Genomic DNA, 14,020 nt, shown 5'->3' on the forward strand with positions numbered 1-14,020 from the left:
GGTGGGGAGAGAGAGAGACGGGGGGGTGGGGAGAGAGAGAGACGGGGGGGTGGGGAGAGAGAGAGACGGGGGGGTGGGGAGAGAGAGAGACGGGGGGGTGGGGAGAGAGAGAGACGGGGGGGTGGGGAGAGAGAGAGACGGGGGGGTGGGGGGGGAAGAGAGACGGGGGGGTGGGGAGAGAGAGAGACGGGGGGGTGGGGAGAGAGAGAGACGGGGGGGGCAGTGGGAGAGAGACAGGGGGGGGGGGGAAGAGAGACGGGGGGGGGGGGGAAAGAGAGACGGGGGGGGGGGAAGAGAGACGGGGGGGGGGGGAGGAGAGAGAGGGAGACTGGGGGAGGGGAATAGAGGGAGACGGGGGGAGGGGAAGAGAGGGAGACGGGGGGAGGGGAAGAGAGGGAGACGGGGGGAGGGGAAGAGAGGGAGACGGGGGGGGAGGGGAAGAATGGGAGTTGGGGGGAGGGGAAGAGAGGGAGACGGGGGGGGAGGGGAAGAATGGGAGTTGGGGGGAGGGGAAGAGAGGGAGACGGGGGAGGGGGGGGAGAAGAGAGGAAGACGGGGGGGAGAAGAGAGGGAGACGGGGGAGGGGGGGGAGAAGAGAGGGAGACGGGAGGGAGAAGAGAGGGAGACGGGAGGGAGAAGAGAGGGAGACGGGGGGGAGAAGAGAGAGAGACGGGGGGGGGGAGAAGAGAGGGAGACGGGGGGGGAGAAGAGAGGGAGACGGGGGGGAGAAGAGAAGGAGACGGGGGGGGAGAAGAGAGGGAGACGGGGGGGAGAAGAGAGGGAGACGGGGGGGGGGGGGGGGGAGAGGGGGAGAGCGGGAGGCTGGGGGTGGGGAGAGCGACAGGCGGGGAGAGCGAGAGGCGGGGAGGGGGAGAGCGAGAGGCGGGGAGGGGGAGAGCGAGAGGCGGGGGAGGGGGAGATAGAGAGAGATGGGGCGGAGGGTGGAGAATGAGAGTGTGACGGGGAGGGGGGGCGATGGAAGTGTGAGAAAGAGATGGGGGGAGGGGGGGTAAGAGTGAGAGAGAGGCTGGGGTGGGGAGACAGAGAGAGACTGGGGGGGGGGGGAGGCGGAGGAGAGAGAGACTGGGGAGGGAGAGAGAGAGACTGGGGAGGGAGAGGGAAAGAGACTGGGGAGTGTGAGAGCGAGATGGGGGGGGGGGAGGTAGCGCGACCGGGGGGAAGAGAGCGCGACCGGGGGGAAGAGAGCGCGACCGGGGGAAGAGAGCGCGACCGGGGGGAAGAGAGCGCGACCGGGGGGGAAGAGAGCGCGACCGGGGGGGAAGAGAGCGCGACCGGGGGGAAGAGAGCGCGACCGGGGGGAAGAGAGCGCGACCGGGGGGGAAGAGAGCGCGACCGGGGGGAAGAGAGCGCGACCGGGGGGGAAGAGAGCGCGACCGGGGGGAAGAGAGCGCGACCGGGGGGAAGAGAGCGCGACCGGGGGGGAAGAGAGCGCGACCGGGGGGAAGAGAGCGCGACCGGGGGAAGAGAGCGCGACCGGGGGGAAGAGAGCGCGACCGGGGGGAAGAGAGCGCGACCGGGGGGAAGAGAGCGCGACCGGGGGGAAGAGAGCGCGACCGGGGGGAAGAGAGCGCGACCGGGGGGGAAGAGAGCGCGACCGGGGGGGAAGAGAGCGCGACCGGGGGGAAAGTGAGAGAGAGATCGGGGGGAAAGTGAGAGAGAGATTGGGGGGTGAGTGAGAGAGAGATCGGGGGGTGAGTGAGAGAGAGATCGGGGGGTGAGTGAGAGAGCGATCGGGGGGGGAGAGAGAGAGAGACCGGGGGGGGTGAGTGAGAGAGAGACTGAGGGGAGAGAGAGAGAGACTGAGGGGAGAGAGTGAGAGACTGGGGGAGAGTGGACGGGGCGGAGGGGGGAGAATGAGATGTGACGGGGGACGGGGGGGGGGGAAGAATGAGTGTGTGACGGGGTTGGGGGGGGGGGGGTGTGTGGAAGTGTGAGAAAGAGACTGGGGGGGGGGGCGATAAGAATGAGAGTGAGACTGGGGCGGGTGGGGGAGGAGAGTGAGAGAGAGAGACTGGGGGAAGAGCGGAAGAGAGACTGGGGGGAAGAGCGGAAGAGAGACTGGGGGGTGGGGCGGAAGAGAGACTGGAGGGTGGGGGGGGGAAGAGATGGTGGGGAGGGGGAGGAGAGGGTGAGATGGGGGGGGGGGGAGAGGGAGAGATGGGGGAGAGGGAGAGATGGGGGAGAGAGATGGGGAGACGGGGATTGTGACAGAGAGTGGGGGCGAGTGAGACAGAGTGGGGGCGAGTGAGACAGAGTGGGGGCGAGTGAGACAGAGTGGGGGCGAGTGAGACAGAGTGGGGGCGAGTGAGACAGAGTGGGGGCGAGTGAGACAGAGTGGGGGCGAGTGAGACAGAGTGGGGGCGAGTGAGACAGAGTGGGGGCGAGTGAGAGTGGGAGAGAGAGAGAAAGAGCTTAACTGTGGGGAGCGTGACTGGGAGGGAGATGGGGGCGGGTGAGGGAGATGGGGGCGGGTGAGGGAGATGGGGGCGGGTGAGGAGATGGGGGCGGGTGAGGGAGATGGGGGGCGGGTGAGGGAGAGTGAGAGTGAGATGGGGGGAGAGTGAGTGAGATGGGGGGAGAGTGAGTGAGATGGGGGGAGAGTGAGTGAGATGGGGGGAGAGTGAGTGAGATGGGGGGAGAGTGAGTGAGATGGGGGGAGAGTGAGTGAGATGGGGGAGAGTGAGTGAGATGGGGGAGAGTGAGGGAGATGGGGGGAGAGTGAGGGAGATGGGGGGAGAGTGAGGGAGATGGGGGGAGAGTGAGGGAGATGGGGGGAGAGTGAGGGAGATGGGGGGAGAGTGAGGGAGATGGGGGGAGAGTGAGGGAGATGGGGGGAGAGTGAGGGAGATGGGGGGAGAGTGAGGGAGATGGGGGGAGAGTGAGGGAGATGGGGGAGAGTGAGGGAGATGGGGGAGAGTGAGGGAGATGGGGGGAGAGTGAGGGAGATGGGGGAGAGTGAGGGAGATGGGGGGAGAGTGAGGGAGATGGGGGGAGAGTGAGGGAGATGGGGGGAGAGTGAGGGAGATGGGGGGAGAGTGAGGGAGATGGGGGGAGAGTGAGGGAGATGGGGGGAGAGTGAGGGAGATGGGGGGAGAGTGAGGGAGATGGGGGGAGAGTGAGGGAGATGGGGGGAGAGTGAGGGAGATGGGGGGAGAGTGAGGGAGATGGGGGGAGAGTGAGGGAGATGGGGGAGAGTGAGGGAGATGGGGGAGAGTGAGGGAGATGGGGGAGAGTGAGGGAGATGGGGGAGAGTGAGGGAGATGGGGGAGAGTGAGGGAGATGGGGGAGAGTGAGAGATGGGGGAGAGTGAGAGATGGGGGAGAGTGAGAGATGGGGGAGAGTGATAGACTGGGAGAGAGGGAGAGAAAGTGTGGGGGAGAGAGGGAGAGAAAGTGTGGGGGAGGGAGAGAGAAAAACTGGATGGAGACGGAGAGAGTGAGTGTGAATGCGGGACGAGCGAGCGAGACACCGCAGGGGAGGGAGGGTGAGCGAGACTCCGCGGGGGAGGGAGAGCGACAGGGACACCGCGGGGGAGGGAGGGCGAGCGAGACACCGCGGGGGAGGGAGGGCGAGAGAGACACCGCGGGGGAGGGAGGGCGAGAGAGACACCGCGGGGGAGGGAGGGCGAGAGAGACACCGCGGGGGAGGGAGGGCGAGAGAGACACCGCGGGGGAGGGAGGGCGAGAGAGACACCGCGGGGGAGGGAGGGCGAGAGAGACACCGCGGGGGAGGGAGGGCGAGAGAGACACCGCGGGGGAGGGAGGGCGAGAGAGACACCGCGGGGGAGGGAGGGCGAGAGAGACACCGCGGGGGAGGGAGGGCGAGAGAGACACCGCGGGGGAGGGAGGGCGAGAGAGACACCGCGGGGGAGGGAGGGCGAGAGAGACACCGCGGGGGAGGGAGGGCGAGAGAGACACCGCGGGGGAGGGAGGGCGAGAGAGACACCGCGGGGGAGGGAGGGCGAGAGAGACACCGCGGGGGAGGGAGGGCGAGAGAGACACCGCGGGGGAGGGAGGGCGAGAGAGACACCGCGGGGGAGGGAGGGCGAGAGAGACACCGCGGGGGAGGGAGGGCGAGAGAGACACCGCGGGGGAGGGAGGGCGAGAGAGACACCGCGGGGGAGGGAGGGCGAGAGAGACACCGCGGGGGAGGGAGGGCGAGAGAGACACCGCGGGGGAGGGAGGGCGAGAGAGACACCGCGGGGGAGGGAGGGCGAGAGAGACACCGCGGGGGAGGGAGGGCGAGAGAGACACCGCGGGGGAGGGAGGGCGAGAGAGACACCGCGGGGGAGGGAGGGCGAGAGAGACACCGCGGGGGAGGGAGGGCGAGAGAGACACCGCGGGGGAGGGAGGGCGAGAGAGACACCGCGGGGGAGGGAGGGCGAGAGAGACACCGCGGGGGAGGGAGGGCGAGAGAGACACCGCGGGGGAGGGAGGGCGAGAGAGACACCGCGGGGGAGGGAGGGCGAGAGAGACACCGCGGGGAAAGCGAGAGAGGCCGGCGGGGAGAGCGAGAGACTGGGGAAAGAGAGGGACTGGGGGAAGAGAGGGACTGGGGGAAGAGTCTAAAGAGAGAGACTGGGGGAAGAGTCTAAAGAGAGAGACTGGGGAAAGAGAGAGACTGGGGTAAGAGAGAGACTGGGGTAAGAGAGAGACTGGGGTAAGAGAGAGACTGGGGTAAGAGAGAGACTGGGGTAAGAGAGGGACTGGGGTAAGAGAGGGACTGGGGTAAGAGAGGGACTGGGGTAAGAGAGGGACTGGGGTAAGAGAGGGACTGGGGTAAGAGAGGGACTGGGGTAAGAGAGGGACTGGGGTAAGAGAGGGACTGGGGTAAGAGAGGGACTGGGGTAAGAGAGGGACTGGGGTAAGAGAGGGACTGGGGTAAGAGAGGGACTGGGGTAAGAGAGGGACTGGGGTAAGAGAGGGACTGGGGTAAGAGAGGGACTGGGGTAAGAGAGGGACTGGGGTAAGAGAGGGACTGGGGTAAGAGAGGGACTGGGGTAAGAGAGGGACTGGGGGAAGAGAGGGACTGGGGGAAGAGAGGGACTGGGGGAAGAGAGGGACTGGGGGAAGAGAGGGACTGGGGGAAGAGAGGGACTGGGGGAAGAGAGGGACTGGGGGAAGAGAGGGACTGGGGGAAGAGAGGGACTGGGGGAAGAGAGGGACTGGGGGAAGAGAGGGACTGGGGGAAGAGAGGGACTGGGGGAAGAGAGGGACTGGGGGAAGAGAGGGACTGGGGGAAGAGAGGGACTGGGGGAAGAGAGGGACTGGGGGAAGAGAGGGACTGGGGGAAGAGAGGGACTGGGGGAAGAGAGGGACTGGGGGAAGAGAGGGACTGGGGGAAGAGACTGGGTGAACAGAGGGACTGGGGTAAGAGAGGGACTGGGGTAAGAGAGAGACTGGTGGAAGAGAGAGACTGGTGGAAGAGAGAGACTGGTGGAAGAGAGAGACTGGTGGAAGAGAGAGACTGGTGGAAGAGAGAGACTGGTGGAAGAGAGAGACTGGTGGAAGAGAGAGACTGGTGGAAGAGAGAGACTGGTGGAAGAGAGAGACTGGTGGAAGAGAGAGACTGGTGGAAGAGAGAGACTGGTGGAAGAGAGAGACTGGGGGAAGAGAGAGACTGGGGGAAGAGAGAGACTGGGGGAAGAGAGAGACTGGGGGAAGAGAGAGACTGGGGGAAGAGAGAGACTGGGGGAAGAGAGAGACTGGGGGAAGAGAGAGACTGGGGGAAGAGAGAGACTGGGGGAAGAGAGAGACTGGGGGAAGAGAGAGACTGGGGGAAGAGAGAGACTGGGGGAAGAGAGAGACTGGGGGAAGAGAGAGACTGGGGGAAGAGAGAGACTGGGGGAAGAGAGAGACTGGGGGAAGAGAGAGACTGGGGGAAGAGAGAGACTGGGGGAAGAGAGAGACTGGGGGAAGAGAGAGACTGGGGGAAGAGAGAGACTGGGGGAAGAGAGAGACTGGGGGAAGAGAGAGACTGGGGGAAGAGAGAGACTGGGGGAAGAGAGAGACTGGGGGAAGAGAGAGACTGGGGGAAGAGAGAGACTGGGGGAAGAGAGAGACTGGGGGAAGAGAGAGACTGGGGGAAGAGAGAGACTGGGGGAAGAGAGAGACTGGGGGAAGAGAGAGACTGAGGGCAGAGAGAGACTGAGGGAAGAGAGAGACTGAGGGAAGAGAGAGACTGAGGGAAGAGAGAGACTGAGGGAAGAGAGAGACTGAGGGAAGAGAGAGACTGAGGGGAGAGAGAGACTGAGGGAAGAGAGAGACTGAGGGAAGAGAGAGACTGAGGGAAGAGAGAGACTGAGGGAAGAGAGAGACTGAGGGGAGAGAGAGACTGAGGGGAGGGAGCGAGGGGACGAGGGGAGAGTGGATCTGAGAAGAGAGAGGGAACTCGGGGAAGACAGATCACGTTCTTCCAACCCCATCCCCTTTACACCCACACCCGATTTCTGGGAAAGCTTGGTGCGTGTGTGACAAGTGACATCATTGGGGTGGATGAAATCCGGAAGTCACGACACTGTCACTATTCACTTCATACCTAATAAACCTGTTAACAATCCGTGACCCACACACAATGCCCCATCTATGGTGCGGCGTTAAGGTCAGGAACTTGGGCTGGGATAGGGCAGGAACTTGGGTTGAGGGGTAGGGGGTCAGGAACTTGGGCTGAGGGGTAGGGGGTCAGGAACTTGGGCTAGGATGGGGCATGAACTTGGGCTGGGGGGTAGGGGGGTCAGGAACTTGGGCTGGGGGGGCATGAACCTGGACTGGGGGGACGGTGTCAGAAACTTGGCCTGGCAAGGGGCAGGAACTTAGAGGGTTGGGGGAGAGGGGAAGAGGTCTTAACCTGTGAGAATGAGCTCTCTCCTGTCTGGAGTCAGCAGTGAGAGTGGCTAAAATTATACTTTGAAAAGTCACTGATTACGTAGGCAGGGCTGGGTGTGTCTTATCCTCCACGGGGACCAATCAGCAATCAAGTCATGTGATCAGGGGAACACAATCAGAGCATTTTTGTGTTGCAAATAAACGCGTCCTTATTTTAATTGGGTTAATGCTTCTGTTAAATAGAGGAATTTGGACCAGAGAGGTGGACACTTCAATTTGCTTCAAGGCCTTTAGGAGGGAAATAAAATCAGCCTAATTGCCATCTAGGAACCTCTATTGGTTGGGTGCAAGCACAAAATGGGATTTCCTGTTTTGTGCTGCTAATAATATTTTAGAGGAGGAATTGCGCCAATCCCTCACCAAGATGAGAGCAAGATCAGGCTTGTCTGTAATGTCATTTATTGTTGAATAATCAACCAACATCAACGGTTTAGGTTCACACACGCTTGGGCAAGGCAGCAGAGAGCCTATGGTGCCTCAGTAAGTAACCTCAGGAGAGGAGAAGAAGGGAGAAAATAAAATGCCAAATACACTGCATTCATCAAACAATATCAAAATGTTATCCAAACAGGTTCATACATTGTGTGTATTTACTGGTTTTAGACATGCAAGAAAACAATACTCATACCTGTCCAAGAATTTCAATGCATGATGTAAAGAACTGCCTTGTTGGTGGATGCCGCTGAGTTTCATCACAGACAAAGGACACAATCTCATAGAACAAGGCAATGCCCACTTTCTGATAACTTTCTGTATGCTGGAGCTTGAAGGCATTCACTAAGGCCCTGGAAACAATCATAATTAGAATGAGGAAAATCAGCAAGTAAAGAATGAAGGTATATTAGAAACATAGAAAATAGGTGCAGGAGTAGGCCATTCGGCCCTTCGAGCCTGCACCACCATTCAATAAGATCATGGCTGATCATTTACCTCAGTACCCCTTTCCTGCTTTCTCTCCATACCCCTTAATCCCTTTAGCCGTAAGGGCCATATCTAACTCCCTCTTGAATATATCCAATGAACTGGCATCAACAACTCTCTGCGGCAGAGAATTCCACAGATTAACAACTCTCTGAGTGAAGAAGTTTCTCCTCATCTCAGTCCTAAATGGCTTACCCCTTATCCTTAGACTGTGTCCCCTGATTCTGGACTTCCCCAACATCTAGAACATTCTCCCTGCATCTAACCTGTCCCGTCCCGTCAGAATTTTATATGTTTCTATGAGATCCCCTCTCATCCTTCTAAACTCTAATGAATACAGGCCCAGTCGATCCAGTCTCTCCTCATACGTCAGTCCTGCCATCCCGGGAATCAGTCTGGTGAACCTTCGCTGCATTCCCTCAATAGCAAGAACGTCCTACCTCAGATTAGGAGACCAAAACTGAACACAATATTCCAGGTGAGGCCTCACCAAGGCCTGTACAACTGCAGTAAGACCTCCGAGGTAAGAAATCCCCTAGCTATGAAGGCCAACATACCATTTGCCTTCTTCACCGCCTGCTATACCTGCATGCCAACTTTCAATGACTGATGTACCATGACACCCAGGTCTCGTTGCACCTCCCCTTTTCCTAATCTGCCACCATTCAGATAATATTCTGCCTTCGTGTTTTTGCCACCAAAGTGGATAACCTCACATTTATCCACATTATACTGCATCTGCCATGCACTTGCCCATCACCTAACCTGTCCAAGTTACCCTGCAGCCTCTTAGCATCCTCCTCACAGCTCACACCGTCACCCAGCTTAGTGTCATCTGCAAACTTGGAGATATTGCACTCAATTCCTTCATCTAAATCATTGATGTATATTGTAAGTAGCTGGGGTCTCAGCACTGAGCCCTGCGGCACCCCACTAGTCACTGCCTGCCATTCCGAAAAGGACCCGTTTATCCCGACTCTCTGCTTTCTGTCTGCCAGCCAGTTCTCTATCCACGTCAGTACATTACCCCCAATGCCATGTTCTTTAATTTTGCACACCAATCTCTTGTGTGGGACCTTGTCAAAAGCCTTTTGAAAGTCCAAATGCACCACATCCACTGGTTCTCCCTTGTCCACTCTACTAGTTACGTCCCCAAAAAAATTCTAGAAGATTTGTCAAGCATGATTTCCCTTTCATAAATCCATGCTGACTTGGACCGATCCTGGCACTGCTTTCTAAATGTGCTGCTATTTCATCTTTAATAACTGATTCCAACATTTTCCCACTACTGATGTCAAGCTAACCGGTTTATAATTACTTGTTTTCTCTCTCCCTCCTTTTTTAAAAGTGATGTTACATTAGCTACCCTCCAGTCCATAGGAACTGATCCAGAGTCGATAGACTGTTGGAAAATGATCACCAATGCATCCACTATTTCTAGAACCACTTCCTTAAGTGCTCTGGGATGCAGACTATCAGATCCTGGGGATTTATCGGCCTTCAATCCCATCAATTTCCCGAATACAATTTCCTGCCTAATAAGGATTTTCTTCAGTTCCTCCTTCTCTCTAGACCCTCGGTCCCCTAGTATTTCCGGAAGGTTAATTGTGTCTTCTTTCGTGAAGACAGAACCAAAGTATTTGTTCAACTGGTCTGCCATTTCTTTGCTTTCCATTATAAATTCACCTGATTCTGACTGCAAGGGATCTTCGTTTGTCTTCACTAATCTTTTTCTCTTCCCATATCTATAGAAGCTTTTGCAGTCAGTTTTTATTTTCCCAGCAAGGTTCCTCTCATACTCTATTTTCTCCCTCCTAATTAAACCCTTAATCTTAAGAAATCTTAAGAACCTGATTGTCAGCAAAAGCTCAAAATTCAATGCTAGTGGAAACAACAAATAGTAAAAGGTTGCTGCGCTAATTAGCAAATCATTAACAAGGACGCACATACTTGGGAATATCACTAGAAGAATGAAATGGGAAGTAAAGAGTTAATTAGATCACAACTTGTATTTATATAACATGAGAATTAGGAAGAGTAGGCCATTCTGCCCCTCGAGCTTGCTCTGCCATTCAATAAGATCATGGCTGATCTTCTACCTCAACACCACTTTCCTGCACTATCCCCATATCCCTTGATTCCTTTAATATCCAAATCATATCCGCCTTTAATGTAGTAAAATGTCCCTAGGAGCTTCACAGGAGCGTTATCAAACAAATTTAACACTGAGCCACATAAGGAGATATTAGGTCAGGTGATCAAATGCTTGGACAAACAGGTAGGTTTGAAGGAGCGTTTTAAAGGAAGAGCGTTAAGACAGGCAGAGTGGTTTAGCGAGGAAATTTCAGAGCCAAAGGCCTGGACAGCTGAATGCTGGCCATTGAATATGGAATACTTGCCGCCTGTGGTTATTTGGCTAAGTAGTTGAAGAGGGAAGAATATAAATGGATACAGTAAAAATGAATGCAAGAAAATGGGTTAAGATTTGAAGAACTAGTACCGGCAGATGTGCCATGGGCCAAATGGATTCTTTTTGTGCTCTAACCTCAATGATTTTATGTTGGTTCAGAACTGCTGTGGTCTTTACAGTCCCCCAATTTATCTTTTTAAGGATGAGACACACAATAAATCATTGATGGCAGTGCAATCCCCTCTGGCAGTATTCAGCTTTTCGCACAGCACAACTTGACGGAATTAACAATGATAGGAACATCAGCTTGCATGTATATAGTACCTTGAACATAAAAGATTCAAAACACCAAGAAACAGAGGGGAAAAGGATCGGGGGACGCGGGGAGCGGGGTTGACGAATAGAAAGATGGGAGTGGGAGGATTTTAACAAAGAGAAGTAGTAAGACAGAGGGGAGTTCGAGTGTGTGCGGGTGGAAACAGTTCAAGGTACTGCAGATGGAAATAGAGTAGCGGATTGCAAAGGAGGCAAGAACTGGAAGAGTGGAGGATGGCAACAGGAACATACAGCTGAATAAGGTAGTGAGGCAGAGAGTGACGAGGTAGGGAGTGGCAAGGCATAGAGTCATTTATAGATTAGGACAAGGATTTTTAAATTTGTATACTTGCAACAGGGAGTCTGTAACGGTTGGTGAGCACAGGGATACAAGAAGAATGGGAGATAGTGTGGAATAGGATGCCAGTAGTGCTGTTTTGGTCAAGTTGCAAAAGGTAGATGCCGGCAAGGAGCGCATTGGAGTAATGGGTCTGGAGGCGATGCAACATATCAGTAGTAGTGGAAATGATTTCAAGGTGAAGATGAGGTGGAAATGGACTGTCTTGGTGATGACAAATATTTGGGTTTGAAACTCAGCTCAAGATTGAGCATCACTAGGTTCAGTCTGAAGGAGCTATCAGAGAGGGTGGGAGCCGGGTGGCAAGATGAAGAGATTAGTTGGGGGGTGGGAGGTAAGTGGCTGAACAAGGTGGAATGGGAATGGAACAGTCGAACAGCACAGCGGTGATTGTGTATTCAAGAGTGGTAAAGATGTGTGCCGTCAGCTTATATGTGAAAGCTGACAAAGGTGAAAATGAGGGTTTCAGCAGCTGTCAGAGTAAGGCAAGATTGAAGGTGGATGATGCTATGGGGGTGCAAATAGGCCATCATAAATTGGATATGGGGTGTGCACATCTGCTCTGGGTCAAACAGACCCACTGAAGTAGCTGAGCAAACAGCTAGAGAGGCAGACAGAACTGTGGGGTGGGGGGGGCGGATAGGTTGTGGCGGTTTTGGCAGGAGCCAAACAGGAATGCTTCAGTCTTGCTGATGTTCAGTTGGAAGAAGATCTTGCTCATTCAAGCCCAGTAATGGTCATTCAGTAGATGGTGTTGCCGTAGATGTAGTGCTGGGTGTTGTTACCATATATGTGGAAGCTGACCCTTTACCTACAGATGATGCTGCTAAGGGACACCATGTATATGAGGAAAAGGAGGGGACCAATGGGTGGATTTGGTGTGGGGTCAGACAAAGAGTGTTGGAGAAGGGGAGAAGGTGGGTTAGCATCACAACAAGAGGTTTGTAACTGTTTTTACCCTGAAGGATAATCCTTGTGTAGCGGGATGGTTTGCTTGTGGAGGGGGAACTGTGGTCCTGTTTAGGGTGGTTCAGCCAGATCCGGTAGTGATAGAGATACCGACAAAGGATTGCTTTTCTATTGTCAATGCAAGGGGAAGTGTGATTGGGCTTTGCTCTAAAACTCCCATGTTGGAATGACTTAGCTACTATCAAGTTTACTTGGATGAGATAGCAGAAGTTGACCTACATCCATGGAGTCATACAGTGGCAAGAGACAAAGGGGGCAAAATTGTCCCATTTTTAGAAGCCCGTTAGCACCTCTTGGGGGGGGGGGGGGGGGGCGCGCTAACGGGGTGGATGAGACTTTTTGCCCAGGGGAGGAGGGCGCTACTGCTTCCCGGGAAATTGCCCGGTAGTTCGCGAAGGCGCTGCCATGGCAGCACCATGCACCGGGCTGTCGCGCAACTGCGGGCCGCGAGGCTGGCACAAGCGGATGCCAACGCCAGCTTCGCTGGTCAACACCTGCTCTCGGTTAAAGCGGAGGGCCAGCGCCCCGGGCAGCCATTTCTTTTGGATTGACAAAACTCAGCGTAGCATGTCAGGGACGCCATTGTGCAGCCCGGCACTCCACTTTGGGTACTGGGCTGCAGGCCCAGTCCAACGCTGCCCTGGTGGCCATCAGAGGCCTTGTAGAGTGTGCGGCGGCCCTCCCCTTTAAGCGAAGGGGAGGGCAGTTGAAGCGCGTCAGATTAGCACTTGACTCACCACCCCAGGGACTGCCTCCAAAGGAAGTGGAGGGAAGCCAGATTCAGCGGCAGGGGCGGGACTGCTGCGCTGAGCAATTTTGCCCCCAAAGTCTTCAGGAGAGCAGGGGATTTGAGGGGAAGATTATTGCCCAAAACATTCAATATTGTGGCAGAGGAAACAAAGCTCTTGCTACAACTTTAGGCCGTGCTACCCCTGATAGACAAAAATGGCCCCAAAAGTAAACAATAAAGCAGTACTGCAGAAAAATTACAGAAAGTAGAAATCAAAAACAGTGATGGAACAACAGAAAGATGCGATGCAGGCTGGAATACCTAAAAAGGCAGCTGCAGAGGGGTTGAGACAACAGTGCAGCTGTAACAAAAGTTTAAAATAAATGTACTTTTATGGGTACATTTTAAAAAAATGTCATCACTATGAATGAATCTTACTGGCAACTCAATAGTATGGCTTCAGTCTGGCCACAAACTGATATCCCACTAATGAGTAATGCCACATGTTAGAGCTTCAACCTTTCATCACTCCTATGTGGGGAGACTTTAAAAAAATAAACTAACTTTTGTCCATGTGAACAAAAGTATTTGAAAGATTGAAGACAGAAATGGTGTCTGCAGAAAAAAACTTCAACTTTATCAGTTTGGAGATAGATAAATGAGAGCATAATTAACTTTTTCCTTACTATCAGAATTATGTTTTCTAGAACATTGCATATCAATATTTATTTTTTATTATTGGGAGCATTAACTTACGTTATAAAGTTTTCCACATATACAGCAGCTTCAGCAACGTTTTGAGAAGGAGGTTTGGCAACATCAGTTTGCAACTGTTTAATGTCTTTAAATAAAGCATCAAGCTGTTGTTTGATGGCATTATTCTTGTACAATTCCTTACACTGAAATTTGAACAGAAATTCATTTGATTCAATTTCAATATCAAGATGGTTTACATAAACACATATCTGAAATATGCATTACCTAACTGCATATACTTTTAATTATAATTCCTTATTACCAGCATAATGGTGTTGATATTAATATCTCAATATTACTAATTACATAGAATTTACAGCACAAAAAACAGACCATCCAACTCAATTGGTCTGTGCCTGTGTTTATGTGCCACAGGAATCACCTCCCACCTTAATTCATCTAACCCTATCAGTATGTCATTCTATTTCTTTCTCCCTTAAACGTATTAACAGCTGTAGCATCTGCTCACTGCAATGGGAAATTGAGAAACTGATGCCCCTTTTGGATTCAAATGGTATGTGACTTCCACAGAATTAATTCTGTGTTACAGGAGAATACTGTGCAGAGAATTTTCAATATAGAATGTTCTCTCTTCTCTTTATCTTCCCTCCAATCCCCTCATCCCTCCCCCCCACCCCATCTACTTGTTCAGGAAG

At 54.3% G+C, this 14,020-nt stretch overlaps 1 protein-coding gene across 1 annotated transcript in view; it reads right to left on the bottom strand.

Annotated features, from left to right (window-relative positions):
- Nucleotides 1-14,020, bottom strand: part of LOC139257595 (ectopic P granules protein 5 homolog) — a gene marked incomplete at its 3' end in the record, with an annotated part of 162,376 nt that overhangs the window by 67,169 nt on the left and 81,187 nt on the right. Inside the window, exons 16-17 of the mRNA XM_070874534.1 lie at nt 13,365-13,507; nt 7,534-7,690 (exon numbers count right to left, since the gene is read on the bottom strand). Of these exons, the coding sequence (XP_070730635.1) occupies nt 7,534-7,690; nt 13,365-13,507 (300 nt within the window). The remainder of the gene's footprint in view (nt 1-7,533; nt 7,691-13,364; nt 13,508-14,020) is intronic.

Source organism: Pristiophorus japonicus, unplaced genomic scaffold, assembly GCF_044704955.1.
Source record: "Pristiophorus japonicus isolate sPriJap1 unplaced genomic scaffold, sPriJap1.hap1 HAP1_SCAFFOLD_875, whole genome shotgun sequence".
In the NCBI taxonomy this organism is placed as follows: Eukaryota; Metazoa; Chordata; class Chondrichthyes; family Pristiophoridae; genus Pristiophorus; species Pristiophorus japonicus.